The 27,758-nt window shown below is 33.9% G+C and overlaps 1 protein-coding gene across 5 annotated transcripts in view; it reads right to left on the bottom strand.

The window, feature by feature from the left end:
- The window catches only part of CCDC88A (coiled-coil domain containing 88A), a 125,926-nt gene that overhangs the window by 62,604 nt on the left and 35,564 nt on the right, over positions 1-27,758 (bottom strand). For all 5 annotated transcript variants that reach the window (XM_045978988.1, XM_045978989.1, XM_045978990.1 and 2 more), the window contains exons 4-7: positions 18,899-18,968; positions 16,662-16,720; positions 10,147-10,230; positions 8,478-8,618 (exon numbers count right to left, since the gene is read on the bottom strand). In XM_045978988.1, the coding sequence (XP_045834944.1) occupies positions 8,478-8,618; positions 10,147-10,230; positions 16,662-16,720; positions 18,899-18,968 (354 nt within the window). The remainder of the gene's footprint in view (positions 1-8,477; positions 8,619-10,146; positions 10,231-16,661; positions 16,721-18,898; positions 18,969-27,758) is intronic.

The raw sequence follows: 27,758 nt of genomic DNA, 5'->3' as shown, positions 1-27,758 counted from the left end.
TTCAGTTCAAACTCTTCATTCTGCGGGTAATGTAACCGAGGCACAGAGACTGATTTGTCCATGATTACGAAACTCCTAGTAGCAGTGCCAAGACTCCAGGGCCAGTTTCTTGAGTCCATATTTTATGTTCTCGTTCTTGCAATACTAGTTGTAATCTCCATCCCATCTCAACATTTCCTTTATTCCTTTCTCTAGTCTTTCCATGGGACACAAATCTCGTTCTTCTTTCCCCAGTTCTGAACGTTAAGGGCCATTTAACTTACATTTACCTCACTCAATCATATTCCTCCATTCCTCTAATTTTTCTTATTGGAAAATTCTCTTATTCTAAACCAGTTTCTCAGCTTTTGTTTCACACTTCTCAGGCAAACAGAAATTGTCTTGAATAGTACTTCCAACTGTCTTACTCTAGGTAGAAGAGGTAGGGTAACCACCTCAGGACCATGAAATCACCATTTTTGCTTTCTTATCACCAAGTCTCACAATGCCCTCACTAAATCATTACTTTTATCCTTCTTCTTCTTCTTCTTTTTTTAAACCACCCATCAGAATTCATTTCTTCATCCTTGGCATATATTTCAGCACCAAATCAAGGTCTGCTCAACTACTGCTTTCACAAATTCCAATATCCCTACTAACAATCTATAGAACGTGACTTCTCAGTCCCATTTCTGTTTAAAACTCTACATCTACTTCTTATTCAATACATACAGACTTTTCCAATGAAGGAACCATTCCTCTCTTGTGCCATGCCTCCTTTATCAGCATTACTTCCATGGCACCATACCTACACTTGAACCTTCCTGCACAGATGATTTCTGGCTACTCTAGTAGAGTTCTTACTCAGCTTGAAACAACAGTTTTGTGCTTAACTGTCATCCTTACTTTTTAATGTAACACTACCATGCCACTCTTTGACTACAGCCCACTCTTTGGGAAAAATTAAAAGGAATGAATATTTACAGAACTCCAGATAGGGGGTTTTCCAACAAGATCTTATCCAATACTATAATCTACAATAGAGGTATTATGTCTACTATAAAACAATAAGGAAACTGAGACTCATATAGATTAACTTAACAAAGTCACACTTTTAATGACAGGTCTAACAGTAATTCAAATTCATGTTTGACTCAAAACATTATGTCATTTTCCTTACCTACCCTCATTTTTAAAATTCCTTCTCTATGGTGATAAAGAACTCTAAAAGGAAAACAAAGAAACTACACAGTCCTACAACACAACTTGCCATCTATTTTCAGTTAAGCTCTTTTCAATGCCCATCAATTCTTTAGTTGAAATCTTGCTGATTTCCTGCCAAATTTCTCTACAGTGATTGTTTTAAACATATTTCTTTTCTCTACTTAAGCCTCCACATGTAAACTGCTTTTATCACTTCTACTGAATGGCCTCCAACTTGTCAAAGAAACAAAACCACCTGAGATTAAATCCTCCATTTTTACACATTTTTGTTTCCAATACATATTCCTTATTTCTACAAGATTTTCAACTTCTCTCTTCCTAATAGCTTTTTTCTCCTTGATCTTCATATATATGTAAGTATCTTCTATCTAGGGGGAAAAAAAGACCACATTTCTCTCTTGTTACCCTTCTACTTCTCATTCATTGCTTTTTGCAGGGTAGCTTATATGTTCGTTGACACTATTCATCTTATCCACCTACCCTATATGCCCAGACCAAGTGCCTGTCTCTGTGAATACTGTTACTCATAATCTCCATGCTCAATCTTCATGGATTCAAGTTTTATTTACTTACTCTCTCCATTATTAATCTTGCCTTCTAACATCTCCTGACTCTAATAATAATAGTGCTTGTAGATAGTACTTAATATGTTTCATGCACAAATAAATTAGAATTTAATTACATACTCTTTTTAAGTCTTTTTAAGATTATATGCTATCTTTTATTTTTATTTAAAATGTGTTTTTTCCCCCATAAACCTGATACAATCTCATATCTCCTCTGTATCTCTGATCTCATTTAGCATAGTACTGAGCCAAAAACCAGTTCCACAAAATTACTTAATTGAATGATTCACAAAATGGAAAACTCAAGAAAGTAGAAAGACGCGTACTACATTTGAACTTAGTAGGTGGTATTATGGAGATATCAAGAGGTTCCAGATGCCAGTATACAAAAGAGGTATGGGTTGAGAAATATTTCCTAAAAAGAAAAAAGAAAGAAACCAGGTACTAAGAGTTAAGAGTATCCAGAGGAATTGTCCATTAAAGATTATGTAGGCAATTTGACTTTTCTCTAATGGTAGTAGTTTCTTTAGCTCAAGGCCTCCAAACATTTTTTTTTAAAAACCTGACAAAAAATGTTAATAAAGCATAATTTAATTTCATGAATCTTCTCTGATACTTCTGATCCTAGAGATTCCACTAGTCTTCCTTCTCTAAATTCCTATAGTATTTAGATATATGATTTTTTATTATATTTATATTTTAATATTTATTATATTTTTACATTTTAATTTTTATTCTATTTAGATACATATTATCTAATATATCTAATAATATTTATTATATCTCTATATATGATTTTTTATTGTTTTCAATATTTTATTAGAGTAAAGCAAAGCTGGAGGCATTACAATTCCAGACTTGAAGTTATAGTACAAAGATCTAGTAATCAAAACTGCTACTGGCACAAAAACTGACACAGAATAGAAAACCCAGAAGTGAACCCACAACTATACAGTCAATATTTAACAAAGCAGGAAAGAATATCCAATGGAAAAAAAGAGTGTCTCTTCAAGAAATGGTGTTAGGAAACTGGGCAGCGACATGCAAAAGAATGAAACCAAACCACTTTCTTACACAAACACAAAAATGAACTCAAAATGGGTTAAAGACCTAAATGTGAGACTGAAACAATAAAAATCATAGAGGAGAACACAGACAGTAACCTCTTTGACAGTGGCTATAGCAACTTCTTTCTAGGTATGTCTCCTGAGGCAAGGGAGACAAAAGCAAAAATCAACTACTGGGACTTCATCAAGATAAAAAGCTTCTGCACAGCAAAGGAAACAATCGACAGAATTAAAAGGCAACCTACTGAATGGAGAAGATATTTGCAAATGACATATCTGATAAAGGGTTAGTATCCAAAATCTATAAAGAACTATAAAACTCAACACCCAAAAAATCAATAATCCAATTTAAAAATGTGCAGAAAACACGAACATTTTCCCAAAGACATACAGATAGCTAACAGATGCAGGAAAAGATGCTCAACATCACTCATCATCAGGAAAAACAAATGAAAACTACAAGGAAATGTCACCTCACACTTGTCAGAATGGCTAAAATCAAAAGCACAAGAAACAACAGGTATTGGCAAGGATGTGGAGAAAGGGGAACTCTCTTGCATTGCTGGTGGGAATGCAAACTGGTGTGGCCACTTAGGAAAACAGTATGGAGGTTCCTCAAAAAAGTTAAAAACAGAACCACCCTCCGATCCAGCAATTATAGTGCAATTACCCAAAGAATACAAAAATACTAATTCAAAAGGATACATGCACCCCAATATTCATAGCAGCATTATCCACAACAGCAAAACTGTGAAAACAGTCCACATACTGTTTCCATTTGACTGACAAATGGATAAAGAAGATGTGATGTGTATAGTGGAGTATTACTCAGTCATAAAAAGAATGAAATCTTACCATTTCCAGCAACATGGATAGAGCTAAAAGTGAAAGGTCACTCATATGTGGAATTTAAGAAACAAAAGGAACGAGCAAAGGGGGGGAGGGGAAGAGAGAGAGAGGCAAACCAAGAAACAGATTCTTAATTATAGAGAACAAACTGAAGGTTACCAGAGGGGAGGTGGGTGGGGTGATGGGTGAAAGATGAAGATTAAGGAGTGGACTTCTTGTGATGAGCACAGGATGTTGTATCAAGTATAGTTATTATAACTACTAAATTCTACACCTGAAACTAATATTATACTTTACATCAACTAACTGGAATTTAAATAAAAACTTAACAAAAAACCCTAAATTATTTTATTAAAATAAATTCCCCACTAGATTGTAAATGATCTTTGATCCTTTTCTGAAAATTTGTCAGTTTTTTGCTCCCAAGCACTCTTAGCACAAGATCTTGCAAAACACAGGTATTTATTAATATACACTGAAGAACACATGAAGCATAAAAAGATATACCAAAGCTAAGAAAAAAAAAATTGAAGTGACTTAATTCTACCTACAAAACTCCCAATTAAGGAAAAGAATCAGAAATGTGCTCAACACAATCATAGATTTGGGCAAAGGTTTTATAAACAGGGACACAGGGGTTGCAATTAGACTTGGCAAATTGTTTAACTTCTCTGAGCTCAAGTATCTTCATTTTTAAGGTGGGGTTATTGTACAGACTTATGAAGACAAAAGACAAAATGTTATACACATAACACAATGCTTGGCAATAAATAAACTGATAATAAAGAGATCTTTTTTTTTTTTAGTTGTGTCATTATTCTTTTTTTTTTCTCATTTTATTTATTTTTTCAGTGTAACAGTATTCATTCTTTTTGCACAACACCCAGTGCTCCATGCAAAACGTGCCCTCCCCATTACCCACCACCTGTTCCCCCAACCTCCCAATAAAGAGATCTTAAATTCATTAAAATCTATTTGGTTTTTGGTAAAAGAAGAGGATTTAAGAAATACATGTTACACAAAATTAATACAAAGTGAAGAGTAATTAAAGAGTGACCAAATTACACTTTCTAGATTGAAATAAAAGAATTACAACAAAAGATCAATCAAAACAGAAAAAAAGGACCCTGTTTTGACAAGGAAGGGCATCTCCTGTGAGCAGTCTGAAGCTTCCTACTACTGACTGAAAAGTCATGTCCTATCCTTGCCATGCCAGCAAATGAAGGATATTTAAGTGCATAGATGCTCACCAGGACATACAACATATATGGACAAAAAGGCCTGGAGCAGCCAATCAGCCTCCTTTGTTGATGTGAACCTTCTAGAATTAAGTGGCCAAGTATGAAGAAATGCACTGCTTAACTTAATAAGCTGACAGTCTGGGTTCCTTGGAGACCCCCAAGGGAAGAAACAAGCAGAAAGAATTCTAACTGATGTTATTTTTAAAGGCATCCCCCAAAGCTCAAATTTTCTAGGAGGTCACAAAGGCAGTTCAGTCTATGACAGAGCTGAGAATAAGGACATTTGCAAATTTCAAGTTAAAATAAGAGTCAGGCGAAAAAGTAAACTGAACACCCTAGGGAATGCTTACATGATGTGTTCCAGCAGCAGCAATAATAGAGCCACCTGTTAGTTCTCTTGCATCACTGACTACAAGCTACAGGGTAGACCTGCCCAAGTCTGTCAATTCAAACTAGCTTGAAGTGGCATAGAGCCCACCTGCACAACCATGAACATCAATGTGTGTGCCAGAAGAGCAGTTTTATGAGAAAAGGAGACTCCTTACTGTGTCCATATCCAAAGTCCGCCTCTATTGGCTGCAGACGGGAATGCCTCCTCAAGCACACACAGTATGGCCTGCATCTTTGACACATCGCCACAGTGGACCTGAAAGGCATGTTCCTGAGCCCCATCAACAGGATAGGAACACAGATTATGCCTCCCACACTAGCTCTGCAGGTCAGGTTGTTTACTGCGAATCCTACTTTATTCCTTCGGCATGGTGCTTGTGGATAAGCATGGCATGAACAAGGGGCGCTATATCTCTCTGATGACACCTATGGCCCTCTTCAAACTGAATGACACCTTCCCCTTAAGAGAAGTAGGTCTGTAAGCTGGAAAGGCCCAAACGTATGTGTAACACCTGATGTGATGATTCCTCTCTTGGAAGCCCCATTTTTTTCTACATAATCCTACACACATGGAGGGGCCTTAAAAGTATCCTAATGTACAGATTTTCATTTGTAATTTTCAAAGTCTTTCATTGTAAGTTTTCTTTGCACTTAAAAATGAGCATGCTGCTACCCTACAACCCAGCAATTGCACTACTGGGTATTTACCCTAAAGATACAAATGTAGTGATCCGAAGGGGCACCTGCACCCTCATGTTTATAGCAGCAATGTCCACAATAGTCAAACTATGGAAAGAACCTAGAGGTCCAACAACAGATAAATGGATAAAGAAGATGTGGTATATATACACAATGGAATACTATGCAGCCATCAAAAGAAATGAAATCTTGCCATTTGAAATGACATGGATGGAACTAGAGGGCATTATGCACGAAATAAGTCAATCAGAGAAAGACAATCATCATATGATCTCCCTGATATGAGGAAGTTGAGAGGCAATGTGTGGGGTTTGGGGGGCAAAAAAGGAATAAATGAAACAAGATGGGATCAGGAGGGAGAAAAACCATAAGAGACTCTAAATCTCACAAAACAAACTGAGGGTTGCTGAGGGTAGGGGGGTAGGGGCAGGGTGGTTGGGTTATGGACACTGGGGAAGGTATGTGCTATAGTGAGTGCTGTGAAGTGTAAACCTGGCGATTGACAGACCTGTACCCCTGGGGCTAATAATACAATATAGGTTAATAAAAAAAAAATAAGCATGCTGCTTTTGTACTCTGAAGTGTTCCCAAAAATGTTATGAATATGATACTTACTCCTTTCTTTCCTCCAGCATGGCTGGTAAATTTTGTAGAGAAATTAGAAACTACAACCATACACATGTTTTTGATGTATTTATTCAGTGTGACATATAACTTTCTTCTATTTTATTTTTTATATAAAATTTTTACATAAAATATTTTGGAGGGGAAAATATCATAAAATATTTCGAAGGAAAGAACAAAAGAGCTAAAGGGAAAATCTAAGTAAGAACTTGTTTCAATCCAATTGATTAATACAAAATTATTATATTTACATTTGTCTCATATTTTTCACAATTATTTTTAAGGAACATGATTAGTCCACTGATGACCCAAATGAAAGAATTTTCCTCTAGAAAACTGTTTAAAAAACCAGCTAGCAACTTGTTTCCAAATACCTTGAGACAAAGGAATGCCACCACTTTTTTGTTAAAAAAACAAACTCAACTAAAATGCTTAATTAGGCAGGATAATACATTTTAAAAAGTTTTTCAAACAATCAGTATAGTGTTTCATATTCCTTAGTTTTGACACAGATCACATAATGACAAATGTTTTGTTCTCATTTCTTCAAAATAATATCCTTCTTCACCCCATATTATAGAAATAATCTATAGACTACAGAAATAATCTAAGTATCTCAGGATAAGTTTGATATATATTAGAGACATTTTTTTAATTCACTCTTCCTTTGGTCTTACTTGCCTTAGAAGTTTTATAAAAATTAGTTGTTGTTCTAAATATTTCTTTATTTCCTATCTTTTCTTCTCTTTTAATGCCTAAAGAAAAACTGGAAAATTTCCATCTATAGCAACATGAAAGTTTTGTTCAGAGGGAAAAAAAAAACCCTTTAGGAATTTCTTCTATGTAAGTCTTTCATTAGTCCAAAAAGTAATCAAATTCTCTGGAAATAAGCTCAAAACTGTCTCTTCCAGGAGTGCCTCAGTGGTGCAGTTGGTTACGTATCCAACTCTTAGCTTTGGCTTAGGTCATGATCTCAGGGTCCTAGGATTGAGGCTTATGTTGGGCTCTCTGCTCAGTGTGGAGTCTGCCTGAAATGCTCTCTCCCATTCCCTCTGCCCCTCCCTCTCATGCTCTCTCCCTCTCTTTCTCAAATAAATAAATCTTTAAACACACACACACACCCCTGTCTCTCCCATGTAAATGGAACAACTGATCAAAGCTACACATTCTTCTAAATGGCAGAGTCCTTTGGTCTGCTATTAAGAAAATACTACTCACCATCACATGCACTAAAGTCTAGACTTCTATAAAATTACTAGCTGTTTTCAGAGTGCAGGCAAAAACCCTGGTGCAATTTTACTCTTTTGAAAAAGCAAAGTACTTTCTTATGGGAGCCTATAATAATTCTTTTTTAAAATCACACCTCATTTATTGACTACAAAAAATTGAGACTTTTTGTGAGCCATTTTATTCAGAACACCTGTTATTCTCCTTTTATTAAACTTATTTTTCCAACCTCAAAATGTGGCAGTAAAACTATGAAATTAACCTTAAGCAAATTCTCATGCTTCAAGGGAATGATTTTTCCATTTACATCAATGATATTTTCAGTTTCGCACTTTGTACTATTGCCAGAGCTGTGGAGATGACTTAAAAAGCACACAGGAACAAAATCAGAATAATAATTTAAAAGAAAGGAGAAAGGAAAATCTAACTGCAATCTCTTTACTAGCAATTTGGGACTCTTATCTACCCTTTTTGGTTCCTGTGCTGCACAAAAAACAGACATAAAGTACTTTATTACCTGTCCCTAAGAAACAAAGTATCAATTTTGAAAACCCTCTGAAATCACTTTTGGAAAGCAACCTTTCACAATATACTGAAGGAAATTTACAAACCTCTGAATGTTCATCTCTCTCATCTATAAGTCTTTTTAGATGTAATGCCATATTTTTCAAGAGTGGTTCTATTTCCTCTTGAGACATATCAGTCACTTCCATCCATTGCAGATCAAACACATTTTCCTGATTATGGGTTACCTTTAGCAAAGCAACCAAAATAAACAATGTTTTAGAATAGCTAATACTTAAAAACTGATTTCATTTTAATACAAATTTAGCTCAAAATTATATATCCTTTATCATAAGAATAGGAGAAGCAAATCTGATCCTAAAGAACACTTGAAATCAATGAATGATGAAAAGGCTAATAATAAGAATTATTTTACTAAGTATAAACTATAAATAAATTTCTATTTGTTTTCCTGTCAACTAAAAGTAAAACATTTAATTCAGGTATTAAATGTTGATATGTTTGACAACTGTTTTAACAAAATCAGTTGAACTTTTGAACTTTTCTTTAGGTAAGACTAAATTTATTGTGCTTGATTCAAAAGCAAAAGTTTTTTAATCCTGTAGGATATGTGCTATTGCACTTGTATACTTGAAAAGCTACATTTTTATAGAGTCTGAAGATGACACTACCACAGAACCTTAGAAGAAAAGGACTACTAACATAAAGATTTTTAAAAGAATTTTTAAAAGTTACATAAATGAAATACTTATTTCTTGCTTTCCTTTTCTCACTGTGATTCTGATATTCTGCTTTAAATTTTACAAGAAACTGCAAAAATAATGCTTTCAAGAATGATGGCAAATTTAGTAACTTGTAATATTTAGCATTTATTCAAAATAAAATACAAACCACAAAGAGAGCATAAACAAACAAATGTATATAAGGGGAAACTACCAAAAACCCCCGTATCTTGTGGAGTACTAATCTGCTTCTTGTTGACAACAGTATTACAGACAAGATAGTTGGACTCTATGAATGCTAACGCAGAGGAAAGATGATATACACAACACAGGTTATTCAAATAGAGACTATTTTAAACATTAACAATTTTTGTTATTTAAAAATTCTCTCCCTTTCCTTAGTTCTCTTTCTAATCAACATGTAAATTATAACATGATCTAGTTCTAAAAAGTCTCGTTATGTGTGTAAGATTAAAAGCGCAAGACTAGATAGATGCAGAAATAGCAGCTTTTAAAACCCATCGATTATTTTAATTACTTAATATTGCACAATATGTCCTAGACTTAAGTTGTTATATGATGTTACAAATCACTAACGTGTTACAATTCAAGTAATCTCTTCAATAAAAATTATACTGTGTCCGTTCAAAAGGAAATCACTGGAATGAATTAGTACTAAGGTTATCATCTTACTTTTCACTTTAGTTTTGAATTACAGGCAGTGATCCACTTTCTGCTGCTTCCGTTTACAATACTGTTCATTCTGTGCTAACAAAGACAGACACTTCATTCCTTAAACACCTTCTACCTAACATCTCTATGGATAAAGGCAATAGTACACCACAGATTGCACTGTGCCATGAGGATTCGTTTAAGAAGTTATCTCTAACGAGAAGACAATAACTTGTCTAACAGCAGGGTTCATCTGTATCTGACCTTGTGCTTGTCCTAGGACTTCAAGTATTTGGGGAGATATAAACACACCACAAGTTTCATAAAAATTAGTAAATAAAAACTATTTATAGGTTATTACCTCTTGAATATGTGCCGCAACTGCTGCTTTTGTATCAAAATCTAAACCTTGAATTCTTTCAATAAATTCTTCTTTTTTCTGACACTAAAAGAAATTAATAAAATGATCATTCATGTTTTATGGGCTACAGTCCTTAATATATTGTAAATAACCAAAAACTCATCAGGCCAAAAAAGTTGGCTATGTTTTGAACAGTACAATGAGGGTTTTGTTTGTTTTGCATTTAAATGGTCTAATATACTTACCTAAAGAAAAGATAACATTTTAGAAATATTTATTTAAAAAGCACAGCACTGAAAACTCATACTACTTTTATGTTGTAAACTTCTAAAGTGAGAAACCATTACACAACCCATCTGAGGTCAGTATAATATTATTATGCTAACTTTACAAACAGAAAAGTAAAGAATCAAGAACTTGTTTCAGGGAGGATAAGTTACTTGCCAAAAAACACAGTGAGTCAGTGGTAGAATTCGGAATACAGCCAAAAAGCTCAGTCAGTCTTTGGCTATCATCAAACAAAACAGCCTTTCTTCTTAGGAAAAAAAAAATTGTAAGCAATTTTTACTTCAAGCTTACAATCCATTCTCACATCTTCATCCTATCAATCTTAATAATAGAAACCTACTTTTGAAGCCCTGTTCAACATTTATAAGGTATTATAAATATTTGATTTGTTTCTACCATAACATAAAGTTACCAGGGGCAAAATTTAAGAGTATATATACAAGTACACATGTACTGAGTGGAATAAAGGCAGCAATTCTTTATTGTATAACTTTATAAAATCTTTATATAAATTCAGAATATTATGATATAAACCTAATCTTCTTCTTTCCAGTCAGTACTGAATAACAGTTTAACATGCATCTTAATATCTCTGCCTCCCATCTACATCTCTTAAACTGCAATCCAACTACTGGTATAACTGTACTCTTGGAGCTACCAAATGAGAAGTGCATACAAAATAGACAGCACTGCCTTGTCTAGCTTAGTTGCATCTCCTGGGCCAATTACCCAACTACTAGTGAAGAGAATATACTCACAAAAAGAAAAATTGGTTCTTTGATCATTAAAAACTTAGCAAGGTTCTGCTTTATACTCTACATATTTATTATCTTAAATTGTAACATTCTATTTCCATTGTCTACAATTTAACTTAACCCATCTGTGCAAATAGTTTTATGTCCTGTTAAAATTATTAGAATTATATAAGAATATTTAAAATTAAATTACTAAGAATGTACAATTTCTAGCTGAGGGAGTAGGAAATCGAGTTTGGGGGGGATGAGATGAAAACTAGTCAATTTAAAAACAAGAATTTTTTTATCTGTAAATAATATTTGACAGGGCTAGTGAGAATAATTAAGAATCAATTTCTGATAGTACTTTTGTAGCATAATTAACTTTTTAGATATGGTGTGCCCAATTTTTAGATTTAATGCTTCCAAAGATGTTGGCCTATAATTTTTCAGACAAAGAACAGATAAAATAGCAGGGTTATGCTGACTATGACTCAGTGGAAAGGTCTCCCAATTCAACTGCCATATCCTTGTCTGCCTTCAGTTTAAACTTAACACATACACTTCCCTTTTCTAAGCACTATAGCCATTGTTTCTTCACTTACACTGTCTTTAGGAGCTCATCCTTTAACACAGTCTGAACACAAATCAATGAGAATTCTTCTTTGAGTCTTAAAATATCCGTAATTTCTACTAAATTTCACCTTTTTCAAACTTTAAAAGTTTTTAAGAATTCTAAATATGCTTTATAAATAGGTTAGGCTTTCTTAACGAATATAAAAGGAAGGTTATAGGATCTTGAGGGATAGAAAAGAGAAAAACTATCAAGATGGAAAAGAGAATGAGAGAAGATATAACTCTGAAGTTGAGTAATCGGACCAAACTTTATACCAGTGTTGTGCAATACAGTAATCATTAGCTGTATGTGGCTACTGAATACAAAATGTAGCTAGTGCAACTGAGAAAATGAAATTTTCATTTTATTTAATAGTAATTAATTTTAATTTAAATAGCCTCATGTGGCTTATAATGGCTACTGTATTGACAGCCCCATTCTAGAGCATAAAAAGTCTAGTGTTAAAAACAGACATATAAATAGCTTTATTTCCATATATGAAGACTCTCATGAAGAAGACTAGATAATCATAAGCAAATTTTTTCCACCTAAAATGAAGCTCTCTTTTATCTTTTTATAAAGTTCTTAATGTGTTATGGCACTAAAGTTCTTTCTAACTCTATTATAGCAACCGATATCTAAGTCAGCAGATTACAGATATTCCAAGAAAAGTGCAGAAAAGTTATGGGGGGGGTGGAGCATGTAGGTGGCTTAATTGGTTAAGCCTCTGACTCTTGATTTAGGCTTAGGTCAGGATCTTGGGGTTGAGCCCTGGCATTAAGCCCTGTGCTGGGCTCCCTGCTCAGCAGAGACTGCTTAAGATTCTTGCCCTTCTCCTTCTGCCCTTCCCCTGTTCTCTCGCTCTCTTTCAAATAAATTAATCAGAAAAAATAAGGAAAGAAAGAAAAAAAGAAAGAGAAAGAAAAAGAGAGGGAGAGATAGAAAAATTATTTGGGTAGGAAGTTGGGGACTGGAGGAAGAATTGCATTAATCATGAAGTTATACATCTTTCACCAGAGGTTAAGCTCCTAAACTCCTCACATTTTTACTTGGTATTCTCAGTGCTTTCTCTTATTAAAAAAGACAGGATTGTTAATCTAAACTATACTAAAATAGAGGAAAGAATACCCCAAACAAACCACTGAACAAGAAAACAATAAAATGAGGAATACATTACAGTTTTTTCAATATAAATAAGAACACCAATGACTGAATAGACCATAGTTCTATCAAAAGTAGAACAAAAATATGCCATATAAAAAAATAAATAAAAATGGAAAAACTAATATTCCCTCTTTAAAGAATGGCTTTCCCCTCACCCCCAAAATAGAAAGTAATAAATGTTGGTGAGGTTGTGGAGAAATTGGAACCCTGTGTACTTTTGATAGTAATGTAAAATGGTACAGAAACTATGGAAAACAGTATGTCAGGCTTTAAGAAAGTTGAAAATAGAACTACCAAATATGATCCAGCAGTTCTTCTGTATAGATAGCAAAAGAACTGAAAGCAGAGACTCAAAGAGCCATCTCTATACCTAAGTTTACAACAGTATTATTCACAATAGGCAAAAAGTGGAAGCAACCCAAGTGACCATCAATGAACAAAATGTAGTATATACGTACAGTGGAATATTATTTAGTTTTATAAATTAGGATACTCTGACACATGCTAAATCATGGATGAACCTTAAAGACATTATGCTAAGTGAAATAAGTCAATTATAAAAGGACAAATACTGAATGATTCCACTTAGGTCCTACAGTAGTCAGATTCACAGACAGAAGTGAAGAATGGTGGTTGCCAGGGGCTAGGGGTAAAAGAGATAGGAAGTTACTGTTTAATAGGTATAAAGTTTCTGTTTTGGAAGATGAGAAAAGTTCAGAAATGGGTAGTGGTTATGGTTGCAAAACAATCTGATGTATTTAATGCTAATGAACTGTTCTCTTAAAAATTTAGTAAAATGGTGACTTTTATGTTATGTATAAATTTTTCCCTGACTAAAAAAATAAAAAACAATATCAGCAAAAAATTCCCTCTATACTAAGCTACATCTGCTATTTTCATGTATTCTCAGAAAAAAAAATTGCCTCAGCTAAAAGTTATGTATTGCTTCATTTCCCCAAAATGTAATGAGATAATTAATGTTCTAAAATGCTAATTTTTAGGATGCTTTACAGATAACTGGTAGGAAAACAATAAGCTGTAGCTCTCAAGATGACCAAGTTCAAAAATAGTTTTCTAAATCAAATACTAGTGTTAGAATTGCTTGTGAGGGCACACATAAAAGTCAAATTTTCATTTTGATCACAGCTGACACAGTTACTTTCAACACTATTCAACCTTGCGAAAGCCCAAAATAAATAATATTTTTGGATACTGAATAGCCAGTACTAATATAAAACTAAGATCTGCTGAATTTTACATGGGCTTTGAAGAAAAATATTGGTAAACAACATACACTGCAAATATTTTTCCTTCTGTGTAGGATGATTTTGCTTGAGAATCTCTCAACTATCTCAAGGCTAGATGCAAAGCTGTATGTCCATAAAAATTTTAGCTGATGCTCAGAACTGATTCAGAAGATGTGTTATTCACTTAAAAAAGATTCTGGTGGAACTGGACTGGTTTAATTCGTCAATAATGGAAATATCTAAGCCCTGGCATTGAACAGTTTTCTTTGTATTCAAAGTTATTCCTATGGATTTATGTATAACCCAGGATAAAAAAGTCTTAATTACAAATTTATTCTGTGAGTTAAGATCTTTGGATAGTGACTAATTTACTGTTTTGAATGCTACTTCCCCTTAAGAATTTCATACTTTCTTCTCCAAAAGAAACAATTTTTTTCTAATTTCCTTATGCTTCCTTCAATTTCTATTTCTTTTCATGAATATAGTATCTTTTAAAGCTTGCAGCCCACTAAATTCCTGGACTTTAGTATCATATCAGCAACTTTAACTTACTATTTCTACCTATGAATCACAAGTATAACAGATAAAACTAATCTTTTTTTTTCCCTTTTTATTAATTTTTTCAGCGTAACAGTATTCATTCTTTTTGCACAACACCCAGTGCTCCATGCAAAACGTGCCCTCCCCATCACCCACCACCTGTTCCCCCAACCTCCCACCCCTGACCCTTCAAAACCCTCAGGTTGTTTTTCAGAGTCCATAGTCTCTTATGGTTGATGTGGAAAAACATTTATGCCACTTACATATTATATTAAACATTAGACATTTTAACCTGTTGAATTACACAAGGACAGATTTTCTGTAATAGACATGACATTCCAGAAATTATTCAAACAATACTTGTTAGCTGATTGGTTTTGTCCTGAAGTACATTTTAGTTCTTCAGTATCAACAAAGGTTTCTAATTGTTCATACGGAGAGTTAAAGGCTGACTGGAGATTCTGTTACACATTTGATGTCGTTAGCATCAGTGGCTCCCAAATACTGACAGTATGAAATCTAAATTCTATTTTAAATATGGGATACTACAGTTATAGCAAATAGGGTAGGGGTTAGCAGCTTAGATTTTATAAGGTTTTTTTGTTGTTGTTGCTTTTACAGGTGGTAATAATGATTACTTCTTTAATATTTTAGGCTCTCCCTTAACTGTTCACAGAAAGTTCTTAGTTCTGCTCCATTCCCACTGTCAATTTAAGTAACCAGAAATAACAACCAAACAGTAACCAGAAGTTACAACCAAATTTATGCTGTCACTATGTTACTTAAATTTATATAACATCCACCAATAGAGGTATTTTTAAAAGCAAATACAGTATTCAAGGCCGTAAATAATTAAGGACGTGTTTCTAATTTAGGATCAGATGACCAAATTAGAACAGCAATGACCATAAACACTATATTCAGTGAATTTTCAATCAATTATGAAGTAAACACCTGTATATTACAGAGCATGAAACTTCAATAACATGCATTGTGTAAGTCCGTAGCTACCAAGCAGTTAGCTCTAAAAGCCACACTCTCTTGGAATTATAATTTCTGGCATATGTATGTAAAAAATTACTCATGGCCACAATATTTATTTATTCACAAATAAATTCATTCCACAAATAACTGAAGTAGTTTAACACTGCAATCACTTATCTAAAACATGGCTGATTAAAGGAAACATCAACATAGAAAAATAGGTTTTGAAGTCAGACCAGTGTTTAAACTTAACTCTGTGGCCTGTTAGCAATATGAATCTAGAGCAACCATCCTCGTTTGCAGGAACAGTCCCAGTTTACACATGCAGTTCCTCTGTAATTGTTAGCAGTACTCATTCCGACTCTCACAAATGTCTTAATTTGGGTAACTTAAATGTCATCCTATCTAAACACCAATCTTTTTATGTGAAAAAAGAGAAAAGAAAACCTACATAAGAATCATAACTGACACAAAGTGGGAATTCAATAAATCAATGTTGCTATTATTATAATCACTCATCAAAAGGGCAATATAATAATAATTCAGACCCCTAAATAACATTTTTCATAATTTTTGCTTCTCTTTGTTGTTAATCCTCCCTTCTGTAACATAAAAACATGCACACATTAGTCATAAGGATGTTTTGGGAGAAGTTTTTAAGAGTACCTCTAAGGAAAACTGAAAAACTTGAGGCTGGTAAAAGCCTCAAAATAAATATAATTTTTAAATAATACAACTATCTGATAATATAAGCATAGTCTGAAATAAAATAACAGAGAGTTTTCCTTCAAAATCTCCTTAGAAGGTCATAGTTACTTAAAAGTTCCTAACAGACTTTGAAAACCAAAGCCCTCTTTAAGTCTTTCAGAAACGAGAGCCTGAGAAAACATATAAACATATAAAGTTATTAAAATGAAAATATAAAGAAATATTTTAACTTACCTGAACTGCACAACCCAGTAAAAGTAAAAGCAACTTTTTAACTTCTTCAGTGCCTTGTTCTGCAATAAAAACGATTGCTAAGTACTACATTTTACTTTAGTTCAACTCTCTTTCTTACACTGGTAGAATCCCTTCTAAAGCTAATATTCACAACAACTTGACCCAAGGATTATGTATGCAAGTAGAGCGAAGAAGTCAAAAGAGCAGCTCTGTATGCACAATGTGGTAATAACAGAAGAAATGGGCAAGGATGTCAGTTTTGAAGGGTTGTAGCACAGATAAAATGGCGTTCAAGACTCTATGCAATAAAGTATGCTAACTACATAAATCCTCTAGTTTTCCATAAATGATTATATCACAGCAGTAAACCAAATGAACTGCTGATATGGGGACATGCCACAAATTCAACCATATGGTTGCTAATAGGCCTGGTTTCTCTTAGGCCTATTAGCGTTTTCTTTCTAAAACACCTATCTTATATGATTCATCTACCTGTAAAATTTAAATGGCTTTCCACTGTGTAGGCTTATGAGGATCAAAACTTTAAATGTTAAAGCAAAGCTGATAAAATGAATGTATATAATAAGCTGGATAAAGTTAATGATCTGTAACAGAACTGGATAGTATATTGGCTGTTGAATAATACTCAATTCAGATTTTCTCAAAATATTCAGCTGAGAAAAAAAAAGTCATTTCTTTGGGCTAAATTTCACCATCAGGGCAACTGTCTATGACAAATTCCAAATCTTCTTTCCAAACATTTCCTCCTACTCTCCAGGAAACAACTTACTTTCTTAGCCACGCTAATCACCCTTCCACAAATATATTCATCCACACTCCTCTGCCTTCACTTCTGTCACTCTCTTTGCTTTTCTTTCTTCCCTCTAGTGAACTAATTACTAATAACAATCCTAGGCACAGCTCTAACAATTTCAGTGTAGCCTTTCCTGGCAACCACCCACAAATGGTCCCCAGCCCCCATGAATCTGCCAACTTTAAGAATAATTACCCGCCCCCGCCACGGGGCGCCTTGGGTGGCTCAGTGGGTTAAGCCCCTGCCTTCGGCTCAGGTCACGATCTCAGGGTCCTGGGATAGAGCGCCGCATCGGGCTCTCTGCTCAATGGAGAGTCTGCTTCCCCCTTTCTCTCTGCCTGCCTCTCTGCCTACTTGTGATCTTTGTCTGTCAAATAAATAAATAAAATCTTTAAAAAAAAAAAAGAATAATTACCCCATTATTATATGGCTAATACTTTTACATAGTTCTATTTTGTACTATTACAGATTTCCTAGTCATCTGTGTATCTCTCACCAAAACACAAGATCCTCCAGGGTACAGACCATTTTCTTTATATCTCCAGTTTCTATAATTTGGTAGGTAATCATTAAATGCATGTAAAACTGAAAATAATTCCATTCTACATATAAATTTTTTTTTCATTTTTTAATTTATATAATCAAATATTCAAGAATATCTCTAAAAACTAAACTCCTAATTGACTTCATCTAAGTGGTAATTTCCTTGGGAAAAATAGCTGCTTGATTTTAGTTTTTATTTTGACTTTATTTTTGTTTGTTTTGAATGAGAATGGGGGGTGAGGTCTGGAGAAGATACACTGGGATTTGGGTTATGGGTAGCCTTAAAGAATAAGTCTGTTGTAGAACTGGTTAGTGGCTACTAATTTCCTTAACTGTTTAAAAATCAAAACTCTGAACAGGTCACATTTAAAATCAGGCAAAAGGCAGAAACTTCTGAAGAAAATAATTTAAATGATCTAAGAAAGTTTCTTCTCGTCTTTCCATTTAGAAGTAGTTTCATATAACCTAAACATCAATCAGTAAAATCTTAGATTCAAATAGTTCTAGCAATGAAAGATAGCAGATATATGAATACAAACCTAAAAATTACTTCAAAATCATTTCTTTCCTTTAACCTTATACCCACATTATCTTCTATACTTGTTTATAATGAGACACTAAAAATCATTACAGAAAAGTATCCATTTGGTAGAGTTGAAAAAACACTGGACTTAACCTAAAATGCACATCTGTAGTATGTAGATCTCATCAACATATTACAAATATTCTGTTTATTTTCTCCTACAAAATGGAGTATCACCTCTGACTTTCACTAGAGTCATGAAAAACCTATTCATATAAATAGGCAAGATCTTGCTAAATAAACATTACAGTATTACACAAAGGGCTATTATTACATTATGCCAATTTTAATACTTACCAGAAAAAGGATTTTTGCCAATGATTAAGACATTTGGCAATGACATCATGATCAATTGCTGCAAAGTCTCCTGTAAAAAGATATCCCAAAGGTTGTTATATGGGTAATGCTGACTAGATAATTATCAACAAGCTATAACTTACCATTTGTGCACTTCTCTGTAGATATGCTACACTGCAATTAAAAAGCTTTTGCATAAACAATGAATCTTGGAACACTGAAAAAATAAAATTTTTAAAAAAAGATGAAAAAAGTTATCCAAGGTCTTAAAAAGACTTATGGTTTCACTCATGTGGAATATAAGGAATAGCTCAGAGGACCACAGGGGAAGGGAGAAAAAAATGAAAGGGAAGAAATCAGAGAGTAAGACAAATCATGAGAGACTCTGGACTCCAGGAAACAAACAGATAGTTGGAGAGGGGAGGGCATGGAGAAATGGGCAACTACATGATGGGTATTATGGATGGCACCTAATGTGATAAGCACTGGGTGTTATACATAACTAATCAATCATTGAACACTACGTCAAAAACCAATGATGTACTATATGTTGACTAATTGAACATAATAAAAATAAAAATAAATAAACCAAAGAAAACAAATGCCAAAAAAAAAAAAAAGACACCAAGGTCTTAAACCTTTTGTAACTTTAAGTTAACGAATTAAGTAACAAAAACTATGTCAGCTAGACTTAATAACATATCTATTACTTACAAAATAGGGATGCCTGGGTAGCTCAGTTGGTTAAGCATCTGCCCTCAGCTCAGGTCATGATCCCAGGGTCCTGGGATCAAGCCCCACATTGGGGATTCTGCTTCTCCTTCTCCTGCTCAGTGAGGAATCTGTTTCTCCCTCTCCCTCTGCCCTGATTGTGCTCATGCTCTCTCTCTCTCAAATAAAATCTCTAAAAAAGCATTTTCCCATAAGCAGTATGTGACATGTACCAGAGGCTCATTAGAATTAACCTTTTATCTTTAATTCTTTATAGATATGTATGAGAAAGTTCCAAAACATTTTCTTCAGTGTTATATTTACTAGCCCTTTAAAAAACTATTACCAAAAATATACATACATTTAAAGAAAAAGTATATACTCTGTATGTGTATCTGATTAAATAAGTAATTAAGAGTAAGTGCCAAAAACTGCTAAAATCATTTACTCCAAAGACTGAGACCAAGTCTGGTTTTTTTTTTTTAATATTTTATTTATTCAACAGAGAGAAATCACAACGAGGCAGAGAGGCAGGCAGAGAGAGAGGAGGAAGCAGGCTCCCTGCAGAGCAGAGAGCCAGATGCGGGGCTCGATCCCAGGACCCTGGGATCATGACCTGAGCCGAAGGCAGAGGCTTTAACCCACTGAGCCACCCAGGCGCCCCCAAGTCTGGTTTTTTAATAAATGAATTTTCCAGTTCAAAGCAAGTTATCTCAAGACGGAATATGCTATTAGCTAAGTAGGTAACAGCTAAATGGACTTAAGGGAATACATTTCTAATTCTAATTTTTAGTTTCCTTGCCTTGAAGCAAAATTATCAGGACTATCATTGTACATATGTAAACGAAACCATAAATAAGAGATGTATTTAAAAAAGCAATCACTATTTTGTCTCTATCCCATTTAGCGAGTAGTCCAAGTCAGAACAAGGAACATTCAAATTCAGTATCATAAAGGGAGGCATTAAATTTTAAGAGATCCTGAATTATTAGAAAAAAAGTTTATTTCAACTTCAGGATAAAGGATTAATTCTCATTTATACCTCCTATTTTGGGAAAACATGAGTGAAAACTGAAAAATCATACTAGAAAACATCAATTTTTCAAGGCGATTTATTATATTGATTTACCATGTAACATTCTATGTTGATACACTGTTATAATGAAACTGTCCAGGTGAACAGTAATCTTCAATATGGTCACTACCTTGTTCCTCTACTCTTTTTCCTCAGTTGGCTCCCCATTCTCTGCCTACTCTGTTACTCCATGCCTCATGCTAACTCAGTCTCTTTGCAAAAGACAAATGCAATCTCATAGATTTTTTTAACCATATGGTATCATCAATGACCTCATGTGTTTCACTTATACACTGTGAAATTCTATTATATTTGGATGACACAACTGCTACAGGAAACTGCTAAATTTAAAATTATTTCCATGTATCTAAAAATGTACTTTAGTATAGTAGAATCTGATACCTAGCATAGCATACTCTGGAGGAGTACAGTCCAAATGCCTAGGCTTAAATGAAGGTTCCATGACTTACTATGTATGTGAATTTTGTTGGGAAGCGTGAAAAACAAGACAAAAGTATAGTTTTTTTAAAATAAGGTTATGAAATATTAGTTAATAGGAGAAAATCTACTTTTCTACTCTACTTTTACTTTATTTCTAAGTATTAAGTTTTTATGTCTGAAAGTACTAATATTAGGCAAGACAGCTAAAAACTACACAAATTTTTTAAAAATTATTTTACAATCTCTATTTGGTTCTGTGAATTCTTCAGAGGATTCTGGTTACATTTTTGTAAAAATTCCTATTTCCCTATTCTAATCTAACAAGTAACATTGAAATTATAGACGACATAAAAAATACCAGAGGCTAAAAAAACCTGATGGCTATTGCCAAAGCTCTATTATATATCCTCAGACTTCCCAGACTTCACCTAGTTCTAAAGATGCTTATACTTAAGATGCTAAGGAAATGGAAAAATAATACACTTTGAGCCCAAGATAAATATAACCTTAAGTAGGAGGAACTAATAAATTGAAGGGTTAAAGATGATAATATATATGCATAGGAACTAGTAAAGATAATGTTAGAAAAGTGATAAGAAACATATAAAAAATGTGTGGAGAAAGAATTTTAGCAATCCAACTAAAGAGCTGAGAAAGTTATAAGAAAATCAGGGCTGGAACCCTGAGCGGCTCAGTTAGTTAAGCTTCTGCCTTTAGCTCAGGTCATGATCCCAGAGTCCTGGGATCGTATCCTACATCAGGCTCCTGGCTTTTCCTTCTGCCTGCGTCCACCCCACCTCCCAACTTGTGTGCTTTCTCTCTCTCTCTCTCTCTCAAATAAATAAACAAAATTTTTTAAAAATCAGGGAAGCTATTCATTCTGTACGTATGTTTATAATCTGCCAGGCATTGTACTACACTGGAAATACAGCAATGAACAAACAAAAATCCATGTTCTCATGGAATTTACATTTTAGTAGGGGTAGAGAGAAAAAAAGTAAATAAATGGTTTTGATGATCCATGCTAAGTATAAAAATAATAAAGCATGGAATGAAAAGATTACTGGAGGTAGAGATAAGAAGGTTGCAATTTTTAAAGGCACACAAGTATGCAAATACAGAGAATCTGAGAATTTTTAGGACCATTTAAACAAAGTTTCACAGGAACAGGGAGAAATTCTATCCTCATGTGAAAACAATTTAGAAAGATCTGGAGAACAGCAATAAGTAATAAAAAGAAAAATACCAAATAAGAAAGAACTGGCAGAAATTATGTTAATAGGAAAATAACAGTAGAGGTGCTCTGATAGATACAAGTAATGTTATTCCCATTATTTTTTGCTGACTTCTTAAAACTTTTCTATTAAAAAATGGTATATTAACTGTATTTTTAGTTGATCATCTAACAACTTTTTTTCCTGATATAGAAGTTTCTGTGAATTAAAGTTCAGTTGCCAAAGCACTGCAAGAAAGACTATTTCATGTTTGTGCCGGACTTCCTCTAAGTTATCCATAAACTACCTGCACAGTAACAAGTTAAACACTTCCGACCAAGGTCTAGGCTCATCTCTCTTTCTTGAGTCACACACTAAACAAAATGCTGTTACTAAAACTGCACATTACTATAGTACTAAACATAAGTTTCAAAGATTTCTAAAATATAAGAGTGTCTTCTTTAGGACTCTTACAACCTATTTTAAAAATTCAAACACAATTACATTTATCATAATATTTGTGTTTGTCCTTTTATCTGTGTTATTAGTGAAAAGCATTAAAGGGGCACCTGGATGGCTCAGTCAGTTAAGTGTCTGACTCTTGATTTCGGCTCAGGTTATGATCTCAGGGTTGTGAGACAGAGCCCTGCATCGGGCTCGGTGCTGGGCAAGGAGCTTAAGATTCTCTCTTTCCCTCTACTACAGTCCCCCCCATAATAGCTGTGACTTCCTTACTTCTGACTTGAAAATTTTCCAGTATATATTGGCAAGACAAAAAGAAATTCTTGCTGTATATGGATTGCCACTTAAACATATGAACATATGAACAAGTATATCCAATCAACTTCTCATAATCTAATCTTAACCAGTTATTTCTCACAAGACCTCGTACATTACTCCTTCATTGTTCTTATTTATCACAATAAAAATTATTTATTTAGTTATTTACTCATCTATTATCCCTCTAATATAACCATAAGTTCCATAAGAACAGGGACATGGTTTGTTGTGTTCACCACTGCAGCCCCAATGCCCTGACATTCAATTTACAAGTAGCAGAACAGACGGGAAATCTGCATGACATTACAATTTTTACTAAGCTTTTACATGTTCTAAATCAATAAAATGAAAAAAAAAAGGAAGAATATGGACACTTAAATTTACCTATAATTACTGAAAAGATACAATAAAATAATTCCTTCCACTAACAATCTCAAGGTTATCTGTCACTTTTCTTTCTCCCTAGGAATCATTTCTGCAAGATGACCCTAATTCTAACCAACCCATTAAAAAAAAATTGGAGACACACACTTGTGAATTTTAACCCACCCAAATTCACTTTCCTTTTGTGAATCAGAACCACCATAATGTGCTAAAATATTTTACCTCAGTACTTTTTCTGAGGAGTGTATGAGATATAAAACATATTTTAATAGTTTTAATAAATTTGGGAGAAAAATCTGATCTTTTCAACAAATAGGTAAATTAACAGGCGACAAGAACTGCACTGATTTAGACCTTAACTTGAAATCTGTCTTATATTAAACAAGGCCAGGAGTGTCTTGGTTCACATACATGAGGGAAAAAATTTAGTATGTCAAATAACTGTGTAAATAAGACAGTTGATCTATTCCTGAAGATACTTCAGAAGTGTCTTGGCAGGGACAGAGGGTGTGGGGTGCCTGGCTCAGTTGTTAGGCATCTGCCTTTGGCTCAGGTCATAATCCCAGGGTCCTGGGATCAAGCTCTGCATTGGGCTCCCTGCTCTGCGGAAAGCCTGCTTCTCCCTCTCCCACTCCACCTGCTTATGGCTTATGTTCCCTCTCTCGCTGTGTCTCTCTCTATCAAATAAATAAATAAAATAATAATAATAAAAACGAAGTGTTTCGGAAACATTTTATCTAAGAATATGAAACACTGGGTTGATGGCAGAAATGGTTTTGTAAACTGGTTCTAAAGGAAAAACACAAGGAATTGATACATGGAGAATTTCAACCTTCAGAATATTTTGTGTTTTAAATATCTGAAACAATAGTGACAAAATATTAAGATACTCAATCACTTCTAGCCCTAAGGTAGTCCACTAGTATTCAAACTTCCATTAATGAAAAGAAAACGGTATAACTGGTCACCCAGCAAATGTTAATGAAATATTTACAGACGTGTCTAAAAAAAATGGTGATAACACAAGTCAAAAATGTTAATACTAAAATCACCTGGCATTATAAGCATTTAGACTTCTCAGTTTTGGCACTATTAACATTTTGGGCTGGATGATTCCTTTCTTAGGAAACTGTGCCCTGCATTAGAGAATACTAAGCTGCTTTCCTGGCTTCTACCCACTTTATACCAGTAGTATTCCTGTGTGTGAAAATGTCTCTCATCACTGCCAAATGTCCCAGAGGGGATAAAAGCACCCTCCATTGAGAACCACTTCTCAAAAATGTTGAACCGATGGATTTCACAATTTGCTCCTCCCCAAATTTCTTGATGACTACAGCATCATGAGATTAACACGATTAATAAAAGGTAATTTCAACACCTGGCTTTAGGCAGGAGGAAGACAAAAAAAAAAAGACAACAGTAGTTTCATAAAAAATAGTATTACATGTTACAACACGAATGAACCTTGAAATCAGTATGCAGGTAAGAGAAGTCAGTAACAAAAGACCACAAAGTATGCAATACCATTTTTAAGAAATGTCCAGAAGAGGAAAATCTATGGAGACAAAAATAGATTTTTAGCAATTGCCTAACACTGGGGTAGTGGTAGTGTGGTGGTGGTGTGTGTGTGTGCAGGGTAGGGAAAATAGGAGTAACAGGGGTTTTTTTGGAGGGTGACAAAATTATTCTAAAACTGGTTGTACTGATGCCAATACAACTATCTAAATATACTAAAAACCATGGAATTGGACATTTTAGATGAGCTAATTATACAGTATATGAACTGTATCTCAAGAAAGTTGTTAAAAAGAAAAAAAGCAATAGTATACAATACAGAATTAGGTTGCACTGACAACTGATTTAAGATTCTGATGCAGAAATCCTTTTGCCCTCCAAGGAATCTCACTGAAATTTTCAAGGCAAACCTCCATCTCCCTAAAGATAATATGAAACCAAAAATCTAGCATTGTTTTAATAAGAACAAAACTGATGACTATCAAAATAAGTCACTGTATCACTTAATTTACTCATTTGTTTCAAATCTAAAAATACTTATATGAAACAAGATTAAAAGACAAAATAGAAGTCTTATTTACTCAAATCAACTTGAGGAAGATGACAGCTGGAATACTGGCAAGTAATACAAAAAGTTTATAAAAAACCTAGCACAGGGGCGCCTGGGTGGCTCAGTGGATTAAGCCGCTGCCTTGGGCTCAGGTCATGATCTCAGGGTCCTGGGATCGAGCCCCGCATCGGGCTCTCTGCTCCGCAGTGAATCTGCTTCCTCCTCTCTCTCTGCCTGCCTCTCTGCCTACTTGTGATCTCTCTCTCTGTCAAATGAATAAATAAAATCTTTAAAAAAAAAAAAACCTAGCACAGACTTATTTCTGGCAACAAGGAGTATTAGATATTAGAAAGGAAGGAAGGAATCCAAAAATCCTGGATAATTTTTAAAAAATTATTTTCAAATGACTGAACTAAAAAAAAAAAAAAAGATAATCCTCAGTTAAAAGATAAAAAAGAAAAAAAACTGAACCCTACAAAGGAAGACAAGAAAGAAGATGTTTTCCTTGGTCTTTGGTAGACACTGAGGAGGGTTATTTCCCTAAGGATTTGCAATAAGGTACTACCAGCTTAGAAAAAAAATACAAACACATAAATACATAATATACCTACCTATAAATGCAGAGAAAGGGATTCAGAAATACATATATTCAGATGCTAATAGTGATAATCTCCAGGCACTGGAACTATGTTTGTATTTTCTCATTTTTTCTACGTTTCTGTAGTATACAAGTATTGCTTCTAAAATAATATGGAGCTACTTAAAATAAATTAAAGTGATTCTGGGTTGGTTGCACAAACAAAACAAATCATCTCTGGAGCAATACATCCTTGGCCCAGACACAAAAGTATTCCCACAGATAAATCCCCTCCTACCCAAAATAAGGTCACCACACACACACACACACACGCACACCACTGTCACTGCTACTACCACAACCATGAGAAATAGCAATCTGAAAACAAAAGGTATATTCAGATCACCACAGATCTGACTTCAGATTTTGGAATTATGAGGCATAAAACCAAAAAAAAAAAAAAAAGTTTTAATTTCTAAAGAAATAATGGAATTAAAATAATAATAATAAAACGAAAAAGCAAAAATAAAAAGAATCAAACAGACCTTCTCCAAAAGAAAGATATAATTACTGAGTCAAAAATTAATCAGTGGGTTAAAAAGAAGATCTGACACATAAGAGAGGCAAATTAGCAAACTGGAGAGACAGACCTCAAAAAAATACTCAGAATGCAGCACAAGACTGATAAGATAGAAGAAAGTTTAACAAACATGGAGGATAGAATGAGAAAGTCTAATAAACATGTAATAGTAATATCTGAAAAACAGAATAGGAAAGAGATTTCAGAAGTGAATATTAGCAACCAAGAGAGAAAAAGGACAGTTTAACCTAAGAACAAAAATTAGACTTATGGCTGACTTCTCCAGAACAAAAAGGAATCCCAAGATAGGAGAATAAAGTCTGCAAAACACTGAGAGAAAAATAATTGTTAACAAAGAACTGCATACCCAATAAAACTATCTTTCAAGAACAAGGGTAAAATAAAGGCATTCTCAGACAAACAAACACAGAAATTTTATCTTCAAAGAGCCCTCTCTAAATAAACATTTGAAGGATATACTTCATAAGAAAATGATACCAAAGTTCTGAGATACAAAAGAAAATTATGGAGCGGGGGGGAGGAAAATACATACCTTGATCTAAAGGAACACTGATTCTATTTTATTTAACAGTACTTTTAATATCTAATTTATGGGGTCTTAAAAAAAGAACAAAAAAGACAAGACGGGCTTAAAAAATCATAAAGGAGAACTGGAGTTAAAGTATTCTAAGATCATCGTGTTATTCCATAAGAGTAAAGATATTAATTTTGGCCTTTGCTATCCTAAGAATGGAATGCATAATTTTGAGAGTGGCCTTTAAAAACACAGAAGGAGGGTGAAAAGGTTTTAAACAATTAGGAAAAAAAATGTGGAAACAAGTACTTATAAATGGTATAATTTTCCATAATTAAAAAATTCAAAACTCATTTGCATTTAGTCACATAGCTCTCAAGTGGATAAAGGCAAACTTGACAAATCTACCATCATGGGAGAATCCAACTTTACCTTTCTCAGTAAGTGATAGATCAAGAGAAAATTAAACAGGCCACAGAAGGTTGAAAAATTCAATTA

This window comes from Meles meles, chromosome 15, assembly GCF_922984935.1.
Source record: "Meles meles chromosome 15, mMelMel3.1 paternal haplotype, whole genome shotgun sequence".
NCBI lineage: Eukaryota > Metazoa > Chordata > Mammalia > Carnivora > Mustelidae > Meles > Meles meles.
The sequence above is the reverse complement of the archived record's forward strand: the minus strand, read 5'-3'. Positions and strand labels throughout refer to the sequence as shown.